Source organism: Pelodiscus sinensis, chromosome 31 (genome assembly GCF_052426305.1).
Source record: "Pelodiscus sinensis isolate ZL-2025 chromosome 31, ASM5242630v1, whole genome shotgun sequence".
NCBI lineage: Eukaryota > Metazoa > Chordata > Testudines > Trionychidae > Pelodiscus > Pelodiscus sinensis.
In genome coordinates, this window is record NC_143082.1 from 5,300,724 (window position 1) to 5,321,720 (window position 20,997).

Consider the following 20,997-nt stretch of genomic DNA (forward strand, 5'->3'; position numbering starts at 1 on the left):
ACAACCACAGTAATAGAAGCCAGCCACTTCCCAAAAGAAATGGGAAATTAAAACCTCACCTTGGGGCGTAGGCCTGAGCTGCTGTATGAAGGGAGACCAGGGTGTGAGAGGTGCTAAGTGACAGCTGAACACCATCCACTCCCATTGGTTGCAGGTGGAGCTGACGTGGCTCTGCCCCTCATGATGTGACCATACAATAATAGGAAAGCAGATCAGTAAACAGGATTGTCTCTGTTGCATATATGGGAAACTGAGGCTTCTGGAAGGGCCAAGACGTGGCAATGGTCACTGGGGGAGAGCTGGGGACAGAATCTAGGAGTCCTGACTCATCAGCCCCTGTCTTTTACCACTAGGCCTTACTCCCCTCCTCAAGCTGGGGATAGAAATCCAGAGTCCAACCTGTGACAATTCTGCTAGGACCCCATGCACCATCTACGTGTCCCACAGCCAGCAATCGAACCCAGGCATCCTGGCACCCGCTCCCCAGGCCACTAGCACTGCTGCCTTCTAGGGATGGGCAGCATATTGCAAACCTGCTGGGAACCAGATGCCAAATGCCAGCAGCTGGGACCTGGCTTTCCTCCTTCCCCCATCAAAATACATTCTGTTCGGCAAAGCTGGACCTTCTCCTGTCACAAACACTGACAAGTGTCTGCACGCAGCGGTCTGCCCTGCCTACATCCCATGGAAGTCCAGTTTTGCACCCAGTTCTGGGGAGGAGCACTTCGCTGCCCCAGCCGCACGGTGTAAAGGGCATTGCCGGCTCTGGCACAAAGCAGAGCGACTGACCCCGAGGGCCCCTGCGGTGGGTGCTCAATGCCGTTGAGCTTACAAGGAAGGGGTTGCTCTGAGCACTAGCCAAGGGCCATGGAGCCTTCCCAAGAGTGGGGGGCTGCCGCGAGTTCCACCCTGCCTTCCCGATAGACCCTGCCCCAGTCAAGCCAGAGGGGCGCTGAAATCCGACCTACTGCCTGGAGGGAGTGTAAATAGTTACACAGGCAGTGCCCGTTGCCCGGGACGTGACTTTATTATAATTCCCCTCACCCCCGCCTCCCCCGAGTTACATAGATTCCCACGGAGTATCTTGTGCCAGAGTAATCTTGGCCTTCATCACACTGGCAGATCGTGCCTGCGGCACTAAGGGGGTGGAGTAGGGGGACTCGGGCCCACCCTCTCTCCTGAGCCCCACCCAGGGCCCAAGACAGGGAGCGCTCCTTCTTCAGTGGGTGGGGAGTTACCCCTAAACTCAATAGCTCTCGGGTTAGACAGTCCTGCTCTGCCCGTCCTGGAACCTCACTCAGCACAAGTCTTCTCCGTCCCCGATCCCCGTCCTTTTCCTGACCCACTCCTTCTCCTCCTCTTCCCTCTTGGGGCCTACCTTGTTGAAATCCTGGCAGACCAGCGTGGGACGTCATCCCCCGGCGTCCTCCTCAATTGCGTCTGCCTTGACATCATTCCCCGGCGTCTCCAGGGTGTGTCGCGCGGCAGTGACCTCACCAGCCTGCACTGGTTGGGCGATGCAGTCGGCACTCTCAACACCCAGGGCCAACTGATCGCGGGCATCCCTAACCCGTAGACCCTGCGCAGAGGTTTTGGTCGCTTCCCTGTGGGTCTCCTTGCCCGTGAATCCCCTCTCGCGGGCCTCCTCTAACTGCCCCTGTGTGTGGGGTTGCAGCACCCCGCTACAGGGAAGCCAAATGTAGTCCCCTGCCCATGTCCCTACACCACAGGCACCCTACCTGAGGCAGGTGGAGTGAACAAGTGACTCTCTATAGCTGCCTGTTTGGCTCTGTCACAGACCCGGCTGTGGCCATGGGGAGGGAACCACAGACCCTCGGTGTGCGGTGCCCAGGTACAATAGTCCCCGACCAGTGTCCCCACCCCATGTCCCTTTGCTCAGGGCAGGTGGAGGCTCCATGGATCCTTCCAGCTGCCTGCATGGCTTACAATGGCCAGGCTTGGGCTCTGAGACCACCTCCCTCCCCCTGGGCCAGGTGGGGAGCCTGGGGACAGGGAAACAGGCGAGGGGCTCTTCTTGAGGCCCCTGCACTGTGGGCTGATGCGGAGGCGCTGCATGGCTCCCCCAATGGGCCAGGCTTCCTGCTGGCTTGGCTGTGGGGAGGCCTCAGAGGGGCAAAGTAGGGGGCAGCCCTGGCAGAAAATGGACATGCCAGGCTCATGCTCTTTCAAAAATGGGAGGCCTGTGGCCTTCCCCCCTGCCCTGTAGTTCCGGCATCACTGGTGCTGCCTGGAAAAGGGGAAGGAAGGGATTTAATCCTGCCTGACAATCTGGCCCTGAGCGAATCCGGGAACATCTAATGAAACTGGGGAGCAGCAGCGCAGGGTTGAACTAGGGGTGTCGGGTGTCTGGCTGAAGAGGGGCTCAGCACCAATGACCAGGCCATTAACAGTGCGGCTGTCGGCACAGCGGGGTGAGCGCAGGCTCCCCACTCAGCTCCTCACGGCTCCCAGGGAGGGAGGAAGGGCTGCGTAGAGTAGCCAGAGGGGATTTAGGAAGGCTCCACACCCAACCTCCACTCCAAGTTCTGGCTCCACGGATTCCACTGGCTGGGAACCAGGGCTAAAAGGAGGTGGGGAGGGGAGGCGCACGGAGCCTCCCGCTCGTCCTACACCTACCAGGCTACTTCATCTGCAGCCACAGACCCTAGCAGGGAGGAGCATTCACCGGGACAAGGCGGCAGATGGGGCAACGACCTAGATCTGCACTGTCCCAGACCCCAGGTGTCTGCTGGGCAGCAGCCTGAGCTGCTTGGCGGCCGCGCTGCTTTGTACCCCAGGCAGAGCCGGTGAGCTTGTGTGTGCCCAGGCGGGGAATCGCAGCTGTATCTGCATCGCCGACGGGGCCCGAAATGGGGGTAACACGGCGCCACGGACCCCTGTGGCGCTCTGTGAATGGAGACGAGCACCTGAGAGGTCCTGATGGCTGAACAGGAGAAGCTGACAGGGCTCCGCCCATCCGCGTGTCCCTACAACAATAGGAAAGCGCCTGCCTTCTCCCAGCCACCCCCCATCCTCCCACCAACAGAAGGCTCTGTTGTGCAGAGCTGAGCTCATCTGCATTCAGAGGAGTGCTAAGGACACCACCTGTACCAAGTTTCCACAGAGTCATTCCTGCCCCTGCAAGCCCGGCTTTGCACCAGTTCAGGGGAGCAGCACGTCACTGACCCAGCAGCGCAGTGCAATGGTGAGAGCTGGTTCATGCACGGGGCAAAGTGACTGATGCAAAAGCCCCCCAGCGCAGATGGAAAGATTTCCTCTGGATCCAATGGGGTTTGGGACAGTTTGTGGGGGCTGGGGCAGTACAACACTGGTGTCTTATCGTCACATCTGGCCAACCATATGAATTCTCCCTACCAGATATTGACGAATGTTCCCAAAACTCATCGCTCTGCGGCCCCAACTCGATCTGCAACAACACGCTGGGCAGTTACACCTGTCAGTGTCAGGATGGCTACAGTCAGTCTGGAACCCCATTCAGCTGCACAGGTAAGCATCTGACATATGGGATCCAGGTGAGGCTCTAGATATGAGAGGCTAATGCCAGGTCACCCCACAGTGGAGAGGTAGGTTCTGAGCAGCTCTGCTGGCCCATCCAGGATTCTGTCTCTAAAGCTCTGACAGCTGCAGAGATTTCATGGGGATGGCACTGGGGCTCCTTCCCAGCCCGCTGAAATAGCTACAGGGTCAGCAGCCACGCAGCTCACTTCCTCCAGTGCTCTGCCCTCTAGCACCCATATCTGCCATGTGCATGGAGCTGACCCTCCTCCCCTGCCCTAGTGTCAGTGCCAAGGGCTGGCCCAGCCTCCCTGTGTCTGGCAGTCGCACACCGTGAGAGGGAGTGAAACCCGGTTCCTTCAGCCCTGGAACAATAATTTTGCTGATGGTTTGAAACTGCAACATTTTGGCCTTTTTCTTTCAAATGAGGTTTCATTGGGAAATTTAATTGTAACATTAACAAACACACTAATAGACGCCAGCCACTTCCCAAAAGAAATGGGGCATTGAAACCTCACGTTGGGGCGAAGGCTCGAACCCAGATTAACTCTTTGGGGTGTTTGTTTGAGAGAAACAACCCAAAAATTCCATTTTGGGCAGGGCCGCATTATGACTTTCGTCAGCACTAGGCACTTTTGCATTCCTGGGCCCCTTCCTCCATTAAAAAAATATTAAAAATTATTTTTATTATAACTGTAAATACTTCAACATTTTTTTTTCTGTTTTAGCCAAAATTTAATAGATTTTCCTGGGCCTTAAAAGTTTAATTTTTTTTCTGATGTGAGAAAAAAATTAAAACATTTTCTTCGACCCTAAAGTTCATTTTTTTTCTTCTGATTTTAAAAGAAATTAAAACGTTTTCTTGGGCCCCTAAAAGTATTATGGGCTCTAGGCACTGTGCCTACTGTGCCTAATGGATAAGTCAGCCCTGACCTTGGGTGGCCCAGGAACAAAATGCTCCTTGTTATTTTTATCCTGGTTTGGTAGCTACACTGAAAACCACCAGGATTTGCTCAGCTCTTCTCTGGCCACTGAAGATTTTTTATTATGCAAAAGATCCAAACCCTCTGTCACACTGTCCCTTCTGGCAGAGCTAACAGGCCGCGTCCGTTCCTGGGAGGTGCCACGAGACCAAAAACCTCTGAGCTTGGGCCAGGCCCCTATGTTCATCCCTGGGAAGGCACATGGGTGTGCAACTGTGTGAATGTAACAGAGGGGGATGTCTGCAGGGCAGCAGGGAGGTACAAGTTCCATCTCAAGCAGACACACTGTCCCAGCAGGGTGGAGCTTGCATGGGACAAGGCAGCGGATGGGCCAGTGCCCTAGAACCGCCCTGTCCCACATCCCAGGCTTGTGCCAGGCAGCAGCCTGAGCTTCACGGTGACCTGAGCTGCTGTATGAAGGGAGACCAGTGTGTGAGAGGTGCTAAGTGACAGCCGAACACCATCCACTCCCATTGGTTGCAGGTGGAGCTTTCATAGCTCTGCCCCTCATAATGTGACCGTACAATAATGGAAAGCAGATCAGTAAACAGGATTGTGTCTGTTGCATATATGGGAAACTGAGGCTTCTGGAAGGGCAAAGACGTGGCAATGGTCACTGGGGGAGAGCTGGGGACAGAATCTAGGGGTACGTCTGGACTACAGAGTTTTGTCGACAGAAGTTTTGTCGACAGCTACTGTCGACAAACCTTCTGTTGACAAAGAGCGTCTAGACACATTCAGTTCTGTCGACAAAGCAGCTTGCTTTGTCGACATGGCAGTGTAGATGCAAGGACAGTTTACAGGCAATAACACCTTCTGTCGACAGAAGGCGTTATGCCTCGTAAAATGAGGTTTACCAGCGTCAACAAAACTGCTGAGTTCTGTCAACGTTATGTCGACAGGACTCAGCGGTAGTGTAGACACAGGTATAGTTTTGTCGACAAAACTGTAGTCTAGACACACCCTAGGAGTCCTGACTCATCAGCCCCTGTCTTTTACCAATAGGCCTTACTCCCCTCCTCAAGCTGGGGATAGAAATCCAGAGTCTAGCCTGTGACAATTCTGCTAGGACCCCATTCACCATCTACGTGTCCCACAACCAGCAATCGAACCCAGGCATCCTGGCACCCGCTCCCCAGGCCACTAGCACTGCTGCCTCTTAGGGATGGGCAGCATATTGCAAACCTGCTGGGAACCAGATGCCAAATGCCAGCAGCTGGGACCCGGCTTTCCTCCCTCCCCCATCAAAAGACATTCTGTTGGGCAAAGCTGGGCCTTCTCCTGTCACAAACACTGACAAGTGTCTGCACGCAGCGGTCTGCCCTGCCTACATCCCATGGAAGTCCAGCTTTGCACCCAGTTCTGGGGAGGAGCACTTCGCTGCCCCAGCCGCACGGTGTAAAGGGCAGTGCCGGCTCTGGCACAGAGCAGAGCGACTGACCCTGAGGGCCCCTGCGGTGGGTGCTCAATGCCGTTGAGCTTACAAGGAAGGGGTTGCTCTGAGCACTAACCAAGGGCCATGGAGCCGTCCCAAGAGTGGGGGGCTGCCGCGAGTTCCACCCTGCTTTCCCGATAGACCCTGCCCCAGTCAAGCCAGAGGGGCGCTGAAATCCGACCTACTGCCTGTGGGGAGGCTGAATGTAGCCCCCTGCCCATGTCCCTACACCACATGCCCCCTACCTGAGGCAGGTGCAGTGAACCAGTGACTGGCTACAGCTGCCTGTTTGGCTCCGTCCCAGACCCGGCTGTGGCCGTGAGGAGGGAACCACAGACCCTCTGCCTGCTCACGGGGCGAGGTGACAGAGTCCAGCAGGCCCCGACCAGTGTCCCCAACAGTCTGGTGCGGCTCAGGGCAAGTGGACGCTCCATGGATCCTTCCAGCTGCCTGCATGGCTCTAACATTGGCCAGGCTTGGGCTCTGAGACCACCCCCTCCCCCTGGGCCAGGTGGGGAGCCTGGGGACAGGGAAACAGGCCAGGGGCTCTTCTTGAGGCCCCTGCACTGTGGGCTGATGCGGAGGCGCTGCATGGCTCCCCCAATGGGCCAGGCTTCCTGCTGGCTTGGCTGTGGGGAGGCCTCAGAGGGGGAAGGAGGAGGCAGCCCTGGCAGAAAATGGACATGCCAGGCTCATGCTCTTTCAAAAATGGGAGGCCTGTGGCCTCCCCCGCACGTAGTTCTGGGGTTACTGGCACTGCCTGGTAAAGGGGAAGGAAGGGATTTAATCCTGCCTGACAATCTGGCCCTGAGCAAATCCGGGAACATCTAATGAAACTGGGGAGCAGCAGCGCAGGGTTGAGCCAGGGGTGCCGGGTATCTGGCTGGGGAGGGGCCCTGGGGGTTCTGCTCAGCACCACTGACCAGGCCATTAACCGTGCAGCTGTTGGCACAGCGGGGTGAGCGCAGGCTCCCCACTCAGCTCCTCACGGCTCCCAGGGAGGGAGGAAGGGCTGCGTAGAGTAGCCAGAGGGGATTTAGGAAGGCTCCACACCCAGTCTCCTCTCCAAGTTCTGGCTCCACGGATCCCATTGGCTGGGAACCAGGGCTAACGGGAGCTGTGGGGGCGCGCATGGAGCCTCCCACTTGTCCTACACCTACCAGGTTACTTCATCTGCAGCCTCACGCCCTAGCAGGGAGGAGCAGTCACCTGGACCGCAGGTGCCTGCTGGGTAGCAGCCTGGGCCGCTTGGCGGACGGGCTGCTTTGTATCCCAGGCAGAGTCAGTGAGCTTGTCTGCCCAGGTGGGGAATCACAGCAGAAACTGCGGTGCCGATAACGCAGCCCCGCAGACCCCTGTGGTGCTCTGTGAATGGAGACGAGCACCTGAGAGGTCCTGATGGCTGAACAGGAGAAGCTGACAGGGCTCCGCCCATCCGCGTGTCCCTACAACAATAGGAAAGCACCTGCCTTCTCCCAGCCACCCCCCATCCTCCCACCATCACAAGGCTCTGTTGTGCAGAGCTGGGCCCATCTGCATTCTGTGGAGCCACCTGCACCAACTTTCCACAGCGTCACTGCTGCCCCTGCAAGCCCAGCTTTGCATCCAGTTCTGGGAAGCAGCACGTCACTGACCCAGCAGCGCAGTGCAATGGTGAGAGCTGGTTCATGCACGGGGCAGAGTAACTGATGCAAAAGCCCCCCGGGCAGGTAGAAAGATTCCCACTGGATCCACTCTGGTTTGGGTCAGTGTTTGGGGGGGGCGGGGGGGGGGCAGCAGAGCACTGGTGTTGTAGCGTCACATACGGCCAACCATATAAATTCTCCCTACCAGATATTGACGAATGTTCCCGAGTCCCATCGCTCTGTGGCCCCAACTCCATCTGCAACAACACAGCGGGCAATTACACCTGCAGCTGCCGGGATGGCTACAACCAGTCTGGTACTCTATTCAACTGCACAGGTAAGCATCTGACACAGGGGATCCAGGTGTGGTTCTAGATATGAGAGGCTAATGCTAGGTCACCCCACAATCGAGAGGTAGGTGCTGAGCAGCTCTGCTGGCCCAGCCCAGATTCTGTCTCTAAAGCTCTGACAGCTGCAGAGATTTCATGGGGATGGTACTGGGGCTCCTTCCCCGCCCACTGAAATAGCTACAGGATCAGCAGCCACGCAGCTCACTTCCTCCAGTGCTCTTCTCTCTAGCACCCGTATCTGTTTTGTGCATGGAGCTGACCCTCTTCCCCTGCCCTAGTGTCAGTGTCAAGGGCTGGCCCAGCCTCCCTGTGTGTGGGGGTCGCTCACCGTGAGAGGGCGTGAAACCTGGTTCCTTCAGCCATGGAGCAGCAGTGTCGCTGATGGTTTGAAATGGCAACATTTGGCCTTTTTTTTTTTTTTTTTCAAATGAGGTTTCATTTGGAAATTTTACTGTCTTTAATTGTAACATAGAGAAGCACACTAATAGAAGCCAGCCACTTCCCATAAGAAATGGGAAATTGAAACCTCACCTTGGGGCTAAGGTTCAAACCCAGATTAACTCGTTGGGGTGTTTGTTTCAGAGAGAAAAGACCCAAAAATTTCACCTTGGGTTAACCAGGAACAAATTCCTCCTTGTTATTTTTATCCTGGTTTGGTAACTAAATCTTTTAATTGTAACATAAACAAGGACACTCATAGAAGCCAGCCACTTCCCAAAAGTAAAGGGAAATTGAAACCTCACGTTGAGGTTACCAGGCTACTTCATCTGCAGCCACAGACCCTAGCAGGGAGGAGCATTCATGGGACAAGGCAGCGGATGGGCCAGCAACCTAGATCTGCCCTGTCCCAGATCCCAGGTGTCTGCTGGGCAGCAGCCTGAGCTGCTTGGCGGCCGCGCTGCTTTGTACCCCAGGCAGAGCCGGTGAGCTTGTGTGTGCCCAGGCGGGGAATCGCAGCTGTATCTGCAGTGCCGACGGGGCCCGAAATGGGGGTAACACGGCGCCACGGACCCCTGTGGTGCTCTGTGAATGGAGACGAGCACCTGAGAGGTCCTGATGGCTGAACAGGAGAAGCTGACAGGGCTCCGCCCATCCGCGTGTCCCTACAACAATAGGAAAGCACCTGCCTTCTCCCAGCCACCCCCCATCCTCCCACCATCACAAGGCTCTGTTGTGCAGAGCTGGGCCCATCTGCATTCAGAGGAGTGCTAAGGACACCACCTGTACCAAGTTTCCACAGAGTCATTCCTGCCCCTGCAAGCCCGGCTTTGCACCAGTTCAGGGGAGCAGCACGTCACTGACCCAGCAGCGCAGTGCAATGGTGAGAGCTGGTACATGCGTGGTGCAAAGTGACTGATGCAAAAGCCCCCCAGAGCAGATGGAAAGATTTCCTCTGGATCCAATGGGGTTTGGGACAGTTTGTGGGGCCTGGGGCAGTACAACACTGGTGTCTTATCATCACATCTGGCCAACCATATGAATTCTCCCTACCAGATATTGACGAATGTTCCCGAGACCCATCACCCTGCGGCCCCAACTCCATCTGCAACAACACGCTAGGCAGTTACACCTGCCGGTGTCAGGATGGCTACAGTCAGTCTGGAACCCCATTCAGCTGCACAGGTAAGCATCTGACACAGGGGATCCAGGTGAGGCTCTAGATATGAGAGGCTAATGCCAGGTCACCCCACAGTGGAGTGGTAGGTTCTGAGCAGCTCTGCTGGTCCAGTCGCACACCGTGAGAGGGAGTGAAACCCGGTTCCTTCAGCCCTGGAACAGCAATGTTTCTGATGGTTTGAAAATGCAACATTTTGGCCTTTTTCTTTAAAATGGGAAATTTTACTATCTTTGGGTACGTCTACACTACAGCGCTAGTTCGAACTAACTTAGTTCGAATTAGTTAATTCGAACTAAGCTAGTTCGAACTAACGCATCTAGAACTAAAAACTAGTTCGAACTAGCGTTTTGCTAGTTCGAACTAGTAAGTCCACAATGAGTGGACTCTGAACAGGGCTTAAGGATGGCCGGAAGCAGTGCCGGCAGGGCATAAAAGGAGGACTTAGAGCATGGAGATGCTGTCTCAGGCTAGCCGAGGGCTGCGCTTAAAGGGTCCCGACCCCCACCCCGGACACACAGTTCTAAGGGGTGCCCCGCTTGCAAAGAAGTTCTGGCTTGGAGTGCCCTGAGTGCCCACACTGGGCACATCACACCACTCGGCCATCAGCCCGGCTGCACTTGCCGCAGGCTGCCATCTGGGGAGAGGGAGTAATTGGGGGGCTGCAGGAGAGCTTCCACCCCCAGAAGCCCGCAGAGCCAGCCCAGTCCTCCCCATCGGGGGCTTGTACCCCATTCCTCCCTCACCTTCTTCCACTTACCCTTCCCTAGCCCCCCTTCTTATTGATGTACAAAATAAAGATAACGTTTCTTCCAACATTGACTCTGTCTTTATTGAACAAAACTGGGGGAGACTGGGAAAAGGAGGTGGGAGAGGGGAAGAGAAAGGCTGGGAGAGGGGAGGGCAACTAACATGATCAGGGGTTGGGAACAGGTCCCAGATGAAGAAAGGCTACAGAGACTGGGACTGTTCAGCTTAGAAAAGAGGAGACGGAGAGGGGACAGGATAGAGGTCTCTAAAAGCAGGGGTTGGGTGGAGAGGGTGCATTCAGAAAAGTTCTTCCTGAGTTCCCATAAAGAAGGACTAGAGGACACCAAAGGAAAGGAATGGGTAGCAGGCTTCAAACTAGTAAGAGAAAGTTGTTCTTCTTCAGAAAGCAAATAGTTAACCTGTGGAACTCCTTGCTGCAGGAGGCTGTGAAGGCTACAACTAGAACAGAGTTTAAAGGGAAGTGAGATAAAGTCATGGAGGTTGGGTCCATGGAGTCCTATTAGCCAGAGGGTAGGAGTGGTGTCCCTGCCCAAAGTTTGTGGAAGGCTGGAGAGGGATGGCACAAGACAAATGGCTTGGTCACTGTCTTCGGTCCATCCCCTCCAGGGTCCCTAGGGTTGGCCGCTGTCGGCAGACAGGCTACTGGGCTAGATGGACCTTTGGTCTGACCCAGGACGGCCATTGTAAGCTCAGGGCTCAGTGTCGGGGGTCTCAGTGGACCCCCTTGATTTTCATGCACACCTGCTCCTGGGTGGCCAGGCTGGCAGCTCTCCTGCCCTAGACGGCCACTTTCCTGTGCCTAGTGCGGAGATCGTGGACAAGGTCCACGATGTCCGCACTAGCCCAGGAAGGTGCCCGCCTCTTGCGGTCCAGGGCAAGCTCCCGGGAGCCGCCAGCCTGGTCCCGGCAAGAGGGGGTGGGCTGGGGGGCATCGGGTGGGTGGCTCTGTGCCGTGCCAGGTGCAGGGTCTGCTAGCTGGGTGCTGGCAGGCTTGCACCTGGCACGGGCACCGTAGCCAGCCCGTGCCCCTTTAAGGGGTCCGGGGCCGGGAGGGGGGCATAGAGTTTCCCTGGTGTTGGCCAGAGTGGCCACCAGGGAAACCTGGGGAGGGCTAGCCTCCCACTAGTTCGAACTAAAGGGCTACACAGCCCTTAGTTCGAACTAGCTAGTTCGAACTAGGCGTTAGTCCTCGTAAAATGAGGTTTACCTAGTTCGAACTAAGCGCTCCGCTAGTTCGATTCAAATTCGAACTAGCGGAGCGCTAGTGTAGCACCTATTAAAGTTAGTTCGAACTAACGTCCGTTAGTTCGAACTAACTTTGTAGTGTAGACATACCCTTTGAATTGTAATATAAACAACCACAATAATAGAAGCCAGCTACTTCCCCAAAAAAATGGGAAATTGAAACCTCACCTTGGGGAGAAGGTTTGAACTGAGATTAACTCTTTGGGGTGTTTGTTTCAGAGAGAAAAGACCCAAAAATTCTAGGAACAAATTCCTCCTTGTTGTTTTTATCCTGGTTTGTTGACCGTACTGAAAACATCCAGGATTTGTCTTTTCTGGCCACTGAGTTTTGATTATGCAAAAGCTCCAAACCCTGTGTCACACTGTCCCTTCTGCCTGAGCTAACGGGCCGAGTCTGTTCCTGGGGGGCTCCATCAGATCAAAAACCTCTGTGCCTGGACCAGGCCCCTAGGTCCCGGACTTACTGTGTATGGCTGCTGCCTGAGGCTGTCTGAGGTCTGTGCTTAATCTTATCCTCACTCGGGACACCACAGCACTATGGAACATGAAGCCAGCGTTGCCCCTGTGCACTCTGGTCCTTCTCTCAGATGCATTGCTGCGAGTCTGGCTGCACTTTCTGCAGGCCACCATCCGGTAGGTCCATCGGGGGGCTGTCAGTTTCCAGGCGGCCCTGCAGGAGAGTTACCACCCTGAGGAGCACTAAGAGCTTCCCTGATCTGCCCCTCTGGGGGTCTGTGCCTCATTCCTCCCTCACGTCCTTCCACTTACCCCTCCCTAACTCCCCTTCCTGATAAAAAATAAAATACACGTATTTTCATGAACACAAACTCTCTTTATTTAACAAAACTGGGGGGGGGGGGAGAGGAATGAAACTCTGGTGAAACTGGGGAAAGGAAGCAGGAGAGGGGAGAACAGAGGGTGGGAGAGAGGAGGGGGAAAACTGAGAGGAGGGAGCTGGAAGGGGGAAGCAAGAGGAAGAAGGAGGGAAAGTTCAGGGCTCAGGGTTGGGGGTCTCGTCGGAGCAACTTGATTTTCATGCAAACCTGCTCCTGAATTCGCATGTGACCTTTGGTGGCCAGGCTGGCAGCTATCGTGCTATAGACGGCTGCATTTCTCCGTCTAGTGTGGAGATCATGGACGTTGGGGGCATCCCCCCCAACCTGAATAAGGTCCAGTATCTCCACTCTGGACTAGGAAGGCGCCTGCCTTCTCTGGGGTCTGGTTGGCTCCTGGGAGCTGGCAGACTGCTCCTGGGGTGCAGTGGAGGGTTGGCTGCCAGTGGCTTGCTAGCTCATGTTTTGGGGCCACTGGGTTAGGCGCAGTGACTGCTGGCTCTGGGCTGACAGGCTTGTTTACCTGAGCTTGCCACTGCTGGACTCAGGACACACATCCAGGCCGTGCAGCCCCTGTGACTTCAGGCTGCGGCTGGACCAGCGGCCACACTGGGAAATGGCAGGATGCTCTGCTAGAACATGAGTCAGATTGACTTGGGTATGATCAGACGCGGGGGAGGGTTGGGCTAAAACCTGATTCAGATCCAGGGCTTAGCATGCAATGTAGACAGACATGCCATCTGTGTCTGGAATCAGCCCTATTGACACTGGGAGGGGAGGAGAGGGCAAACGGGACAACTGTCCTGGGGCCTGGAGCCTGTAAGTGCCTCTGTGATTAATAATTGATCCCCTGTCCTTCTGTTTAGATATTGATGAATGTTCTCAAAGCTCATCGGTCTGTGGCCTTCGCAGCTCCTGCATCAACATCCCGGGGAGTTACAGCTGCCGGTGCTATCCAGGCCATTTTTCCCCTGGGGGGATCTCTTGGAAACCTGGCGACAACCACACCTTGAACTGCACAGGTACCAGTCGCGACACGCTGCCCTCCCTGGCAAAGCCACGGAATAGACACCAGGCCCTGACGGTCTCAAAGGCTGGGATGCGGGTGGTGCTCGCTGTGCTCCATGCTGGAGAAGCTGCCCACAAACCGATGTGCGGAGCTAGGCCCTGGCATGTTTGTATGTTTTGTAGGCCCCAGGGGAGCCCACTGTGCCCACGTGTTTTCTTTATATTACTGGAAGATTGACGTTGCTTGGGACCTCAAACAATTTTTGTTTTTCTTCATTCAAATCATTGTTCTGGGGTAGAACTGGGGAGGAGGGGGGTCCGTCCACTGGCTGCCCGAAGGAGAGAGGACAATCCCTGCCCTCTCTCTGTGCAGCAGCTTGGGTCCAGGTGGGAAACGCCTGTCCATGGCTGCTTCAGCTGCAGCGGGCACAGCCAAGAGAAGGGTGCATCTACCCCAGCTGATGGATGGACAGACAAACTTTCTCCAATATATAGTAGAGAGCTGTCCCTTTCTCCACCCCTGCTCTCTGCTGCCCAAATGGGGCTATAGCTGTCCCGGTTCCCATCTCTAGACTGGGGTCCTCGGTCCCCATATAACAGTCTGTGGCACCAGAGCCTTCATTTCTTTTTCTAGAGATGTCCCCAAGGGTGCTCCACATTAGGTCAGTAGAGGTACCCAGGGATTGCCATAGCATGGAGGCATGTTCCTATATTTACTGGAAGAGTGTTTAAAAAAAAAAAAAAGACTGAGAAACTAAGTGACTGGGCAACAAAATGGCAAATGAAATTCAGTGTTGATAAATGTAAAGTAAAGCACATTGGAAAAAATAATCCCAACGATACATACAATGGGATCAGGACTAATTTAGCTACAGCTACTCAAGAGAGAGATCTTGGCGTTGTTGTGGATCGTCCTCTGAAAACACCCACTCAGTGTGCAGCGACCGCCAAAACAGCAAATGGAATGTTAGGAATCATTAAAAAAGAGAGAGAGAATAAGAGCGAGATTTTCTTATTGCCTCTCTAGAAAACCATGGTACGTCCACATCCTGAATAGTGCGTACAGATGTGGTCGCCTCATCTGAAGAAAGATATATTGGCATTGGAAAAGGTTCAGAAAGGGGAACAAAATTATTAGGGGTTTGAAACGGGTCCCATAAGAAGAGAGATTAAAAAGACTTGGAAAAGAAAAGAGGAGACTAAGGGGGAATATGATAGAGGTCTATAAAATCATCACGGGTATGGAAAAAGTGAATAGGGAAAAGTTATTTACTTATTCCCAAAAAATAAGAACTAGGGGTCACCAGATGAAATGAATAAGCAGCAGGTTTAGAACAAACAAAAGGAAGGTTTTTTTTCCACTCAGCGCACAGCCAACCTGTGGAACTCCTTGCCAGGTGATGTTGTTAAGACTAGGACTTTAAGAGAATTCAAAAAAGAGCTAGATAAATGGAGGTTAGGTCCCTCAATGGCTATTAGCCAGGATGGGTAGGAATGGTGTCCTAATGTCTGGATATGGGTGACAGGAGAGGGATCACATGAAGATTACCTGGTGTGTTCTCTCCCTCTGCTACATCTGGCATTGGCCACCAGTTGCAACTGCTTTAGTGTATAAGGCCATAATTCAAAATGATCTGGACAAATTGGAGAAATGGTCTGAGGTAAACAGGATGAAGTTTAATAGAGACAAATGCAAAGTGCTCCACTTAGGAAGGAACAATCAGTTTCACACCTACAGAATGGGAAGCAACTGTCTAGGAAGGAGTATGGCAGAAAGGGCTCTAAGGGTTATGGTGGACCACAAACTAAATATGAGTCAACAGGGTGATGCTGTTGCCGAGAAAGCAAACATGAGTCTGGGATGCATTAACAGGTGTGTTGTGAGCAAGACAGAAGAAGTCATTCTTCTGCTCTACTCTGTGCTGGTTAGGCCTCCATTGGAGTATTGTGTCCAGTTCTGGGCACCGCATTTCAAGAAAGATATGGAGAAATTGGAGAGGGTCCAGAGAAGAGCAACAAGAATGATTAAAGGGTGTCATAAGGAGGAGGGAGAAAACTTGTTCATCTTGGCCTCTGAGGATAGAACAAGAAGCAATGGGCTTAAACTGAAGCAAGGGAAGTTTAGTTGGACATTAGGAAAAAGTTCCTAACTGTCAGGGTGGTCAAACACTGGAATAAATTGCTCAGGGAGGTTGTGGAATCTCCATCTCTGGAGATATTTAAGAGTAGGTTAGATAAATGTCTGTCAGGGATGGTCTAGACAGTATTTGGTCCTGCCATGAGGGCAGGGGACTGGACTCAATGATCTCTTGAGGTCCCTTCCAGTCCTAGTATTCTATGATTCTATGATTCTGTGATACAGAAAAAAACAACAAATGGTCTGGTAGCACTTTATAGACTAACAAAACATGGAGATGGTATCATGAGCTTTCTTGGGCCCGGCCCACTTCTTCAGATGACCAGAGTTACCTGAAGGAGTAAGTGCGACCAGACCATGTGTTGTTTTTTTCTGTAAGGGTATGTCTACACTTGCAGCCTAATTCGAAATAGGGCTGCAAATGTAGGCATTCGAAATAGAAAATCAAGCCTGGGATTTAAATATCCTGCACTTGATTTGCATCTTCCCGGCCGGGCGCCATTTTTTAAATTGACGAGCCCGGAATAACTGCCCGGGTTAACCTCATTGCAGGAGGAATAACCTCATTGCAGGAGGAATAACAGGTATTTCGAAATAGGGCTTTATTTTGAATGCCCTTTTCATTGCTGCGTGTACACGCAGGCAGTTATTCCGGGCTTGTCAATTTCAAAAATGGTGCCCGGCCGGAAAGATGCAAATCAAGTGTGGGGTATTTAAATCCCGGGCTTGATTTGCAATTTCAAATGCCTACATTTGCAGCCCTATTTCAAATTAGGCTGCAAGTGTAGACATACCCTAACAGATTAACTCAGTTACCCCTTGAAGCTGTCTAACTACAGGAAGGGAATAAACTAGGAGAAGAAACATATTCTAGTCTAAAATTTTTTTTAACCATCTACACCAAAATAGCAACAGCTGACTAACTGGTGGGAGAGAGGGGGAACTTGGCTCTAAAGGAGGATTACTTATCTAAAATGTAAAATGAGATAGGGAGCACTGCTGAGCTGAAGGCAGTAGAGAAGGAACTGAGGTGGGTGGACAGAGCTCATGCATGTGCAATGCCTGCCACCTAGGAGCACACAACTACAGACACCAGGGACACTGCTTTAAAAACTCTGATCAATAGCATTGGCACACTGACCTAATGTGACACAACCATGGGGACACTCATCTCGAAGAAAGTCTGTTACTGTTAAGGTGAATAACCCCCTCTTTCCACTTTACGTGAATCAATCGCATTCCAGGCATATCCCATTGTCCCAAGACAACCAAACCCTGTGTTAAGTTATGATAAGAGGAAGCTGCATAACGAATTTGGTGGTCCTAGCTCTTACCAGTTAGAGGGAGTTTCTGAACAAATGGACACACAGACAGATGCACAGACAGATAAACTCTTTCAAATCTATACTAGATGGGGAGAGTTGCCTCTGGAGTGGTGCCACCTTCTTGGACCCCATAAACCAAGTTCTTTAACCATTAGCATCAGCTCTGCCGTTGGTGGGGCTTTGCCGGGTTTCACTTCTGTGCCCAAAAGTGCCATGATACTTTGAATCTATTGTAAAGATTGGTCTGTTGTAAGAGAGACCCCCAACCCTGGCTTCCTGCTTCCTTTCCTAGAAAGAACCATCCGTGACCAGTTCAAGAGTCTGACAGGAGTTAATTTAGAAAGCCGGTGTGACACCAGCCAGAACGTATGTGTCGAGTGATTCCAGACTGCGGTAGGAGGGAAAAAGGGAGGGAATGGATGGGCAGCATGGGCATGCATGGAGTTAGTGCAATGCACTAAGGCAGTGTATCTGCTGTGACTGGGTTGGGCAGTGTGGATGGACAGAGATGGAGAGGATGGACTAGATCCGGTACCCAGAGAAGGGTGGAGAAAAACGAGTGGGTGGAGATGGAGAAGTTGGTGTTAAAGGGCTTATCCAGGGAGGCAGAGAGAATTGCAGGGCTAGGGAGGGGCTGGTCTTCATGCTCCTAGAAGAGGCAGGGCTTCAGGTGGAAGGGGTGAGGCTGAGACAGACAGCCCTCAGCACCGCTGGGACTGCACCATGTCCTCTCTCCCCCCAGCCAGGCCTCAGCACCGCTGGGACTGCACCATGTCCTCTCTCCCCCCAGCCAGGCCTCAGCACCGCTGGGACTGCACCATGTCCTCTCCCCCCAGCCAGCCCTTAGCACCGCTGGGACTCTACCATGTCCTCTCTCCCCCCAGCCAGCCCTCAGCACCGCTGGGACTGTACCATGTCCTCTCTCCCCCCAGCCAGCCCTCAGAGCTGCCCAGAGCATTCCACATGGTGCTCTGGCAGAGATTTAAAGGGCCTAGGGCTCCAGCTGCTGTCTCTGCTGCTGTAGCTGCAGCTAGGAGCTCCAGGCCCTTCTGTATCTCCTGGCCCCAGGGCAGTTGCCCCCTTTGTCCTTCTCCCCCATTGGCAGGCCTGGGTTCATCCCTTCACCCTCCCACTTCCCTTGTCCCTCTCACATTCACAGAGAACAGCAACACCCGAACGCTGGAGATGCAAACAATTCAGTGTTTATTGGGGGTCGCTCCCAGCAAGCACAAATCCACTTTCCTTTTTCCTTTCTTCCTTTGTCTTCCAACTTACTTCCTGTTTCCTCCTGACTTTCATAGTCATATTTTCAGCTATACCTTAACCAATCATTTTATTGAAATTTAACTAACCAGCCCTAACATATTGGAACATGATTATCTAACTAATTTATCCACTGCCTTAAGTGGTTTATACCCAGCAAAATTAATTGTATAATAGACAGAAACCATCAAAGAACCAGACACGCCTCATAAATAAATGAGAAACGGGGAGCATAATGACAAAACAGTAAAGAACTGAGGATTTCACAGCCCTAAGTACTGATAAGTGGCTCCTTGCCAGACAAAGCTACTAGCCTGTGTTTTCTTTGAGCCTTTCAGGCTCTTCCCTCTATCTGGAGACGATAGGTTGGATCTCCTTTCTTACAGCCCCAAGCTGCTTTGTTTCAGTGTGACTGGTGGGGATGAGTGAGGAGGTGACTGTAGGTTTCCCAGTTTATGGCTGTGCCTGTTGCTTAGCCGAAAGCCTTCACTTAAGAACAAGGCCAGAGACTCTCACAGTGAGAGAAGCCCCACACAAAGGCAGATTGCGACTTTGATTCTTTGTTTTTATACTTCTATAACTAGCTAAGTAACCAGGATACCCCCACATCCTTATAGTATCGGCCTTTGCAGGTTGGTCTGAATCTCAGTATCCTAAGAGATGGGTGGATGGTTGCCAGTCACCTGAACACTAGGTTGAAAAGGGACCTGCCCCGGCCTGGTGATTATGAGTGAGGGCAGGGAGAGAGTGAGCGATTGGGGGGGGGGGGGAGCAGGACAGTGCCTTGGACAAGGAGGGGGCTGGGTGTTTGGTTTTGTTTGGTCAGAAAGGTGGCAGCCCTCATTGAATGGAGAAATAGCCAGAGCTACCTAGAGAGGCTGGGGAGAAGGATACAGTACATGGAGAGGGACAGAACAGGTTCCTGGACGTGGCCACCTGTCATTCTTCTTCCCTCCCCCCCAGTACAGCAGGTCGGTAAATATGTTATGGAACTCACTCCTTTTTCCATGATTCACCTGCAGGGAAACCAGAAAAGCAACCCATTTTGCACCTTAATAGAAGGTATCTTAAAGACACAGTCTTCTGCATTTGGAAATGGAAGCAACCCAGTATCACTTCAGGTCAGAGGCTCTGTGCCTGCATTTGCCATTCCCTGCCTTCCCCCCACCGAGGAAAGGAACCCCCCTTTATGCCCATCTGCTTGGACCAGTCTCCAGACTCTTCCTTGTGAAGATGAACATGTCACCAAAAACAAGGCTTAGCTGCCTTTGCTATAGAGGAGTTGACTGAAGCCAACAGCGAGTGGGATTTCAGCTGCCAGCCAAGTGTGGGTGGTGAATGTCTTGGGGTGAAGGGAACGAGGCAGTGTCTGGTACCTGGGTGGGCAGCGTGGGAGCTATGTGGAGTGCAGAGCGAGATAATAAGTGCTTGGAGGGCCCTGGGACCTGCCTACCATCACCCATCCATGTACGCAGTTGTACCTGCCCTGGGATGTTCTGTGAGTAGGGAGGTTCCCAAGAACTAGGGGTCACCAAATGAAATGAATAAATAATAAATTTAAAACAAACAAATGGAAGTTTTTCTTCACACAGCGGAGTGTCAATCTGTGGAACTTCTTGCCAGAGGATGTTGTGAAGACTGAGACTATAACAGAGTTCAAAAAAGAGCTAGATAGATTTGTGGAGGACGGGTCCGTCAATGGCTAGTAGCCAGGATGGGCAGGAGTGGTGCCCCAGCCTCTCTCTGTCAGAAGCTGGGAATGGGCTACTGGGGATGGATCACTTGTTGTGAGGCACCTGGCATTGGCCCTTCAGAACACAGGATACAGGTCAAGATGGAGTTTTCATCTAACCCAGTCTGGCCATTCTTACCTTTCTCCTGTCTTGTTATGGATCCATGGGACCATCTCTCTGTTAGCCAGGAGGCTGCTGTTTGACACAGGATGTCTTCTTTTTGCATCCCAGGAAGCCACTGCCTCTTTCGATTCATTTGTTGGTAGCATTACCGAGTTGCCACCCAAGGAGAAGGCCTTGGCTGCCAAAGTCATTCTGAAGAGCGTGGAATCGGTCGCCTTTGAAGCTGCTCTGGCAAGTCCCACGAACCAGTCAGAGCCCATCAAAACTGAGAACATGAGTAAGAAAAAGGAACCCTCACCCCCTACACAGCTCTGAGTAGCACCCTAGCTAGTCTCTGCGGTGCAGGGTTCTAGAGCACTGGGTTAAAGCATAAGGGATCCAGGTGCTGTGCCGTTCCTGCTCGCTTGAAGCTTATGTTTTCCTGTCTGTGAAATGGGGGCATGAACCCTTTGTGCTGCTAGGGGCAGGTGCAGTCTCTTGCTGCATGTGCCTCTGGTGGCCAGCACAAGGAAGCTCTGAGCTCAGCGAGGAGTAGGATTGGAGCAGTGGCTGTGAGCCGCGGTTCATTGTGCTGCGCAAAAGTAAGAATAGTCCAGGCTCCTGATTCTTTACTTGCCTCTGCTGCCTTCACTGCAGCGTCGCTCTCCTGCTGTCCGTGGCGTGTCTCCTTGGAGGAGACTTGGCTCCACGCTAAAGGGGGGGGGGTTGTTTTCAAAGCATCTTGGTGAAGAACTTGTCCTTCTGTCCCAGCCATCACAGCCAAGGCCATTAAGGATAACTGCAGCAGTCAAGGGGAGAGAATCTCACTGAATGCAAAAAACGAATCGATGGCCATTGACTGCACCACGGTCGTCGGCTCCGATAGCTCAGGTACCAACTAGAAGCCAGCTGGGAGGCCAGATCTTCCAGGGCTACAGAGGGACCTTAAAGCAGCCCCAACAGACTCCCCAGGGGACCTTGCAGGCCCCTATGCCGGGTGTGTGAAGGGTACGAAAGTGCCTTTCCATGGTCCTCCATGGGACTGACTCTGGCTGG

The 20,997-nt window shown here is 53.0% G+C and overlaps 1 protein-coding gene across 4 annotated transcripts in view; it reads left to right on the forward strand.

Annotated features, from left to right (window-relative positions):
* LOC112547214 (adhesion G protein-coupled receptor E3-like) overlaps positions 1 to 20,997 on the forward strand; it is a 61,356-nt gene that overhangs the window by 13,116 nt on the left and 27,243 nt on the right. For 2 of the 4 annotated variants that reach the window (XM_089774827.1, XM_089774828.1), the window contains exons 5-12: positions 3,379 to 3,507; positions 7,768 to 7,896; positions 9,404 to 9,532; positions 13,240 to 13,395; positions 17,136 to 17,209; positions 19,129 to 19,227; positions 20,071 to 20,239; positions 20,713 to 20,832. In XM_089774827.1, coding sequence (XP_089630953.1) covers positions 3,379 to 3,507; positions 7,768 to 7,896; positions 9,404 to 9,532; positions 13,240 to 13,395; positions 17,136 to 17,209; positions 19,129 to 19,227; positions 20,071 to 20,239; positions 20,713 to 20,832 — 1,005 coding nt within the window. The remainder of the gene's footprint in view (positions 1 to 3,378; positions 3,508 to 7,767; positions 7,897 to 9,403; positions 9,533 to 13,239; positions 13,396 to 17,135; positions 17,210 to 19,128; positions 19,228 to 20,070; positions 20,240 to 20,712; positions 20,833 to 20,997) is intronic. The other 2 variants (XM_089774830.1, XM_089774829.1) reach the window with 2 other exon arrangements.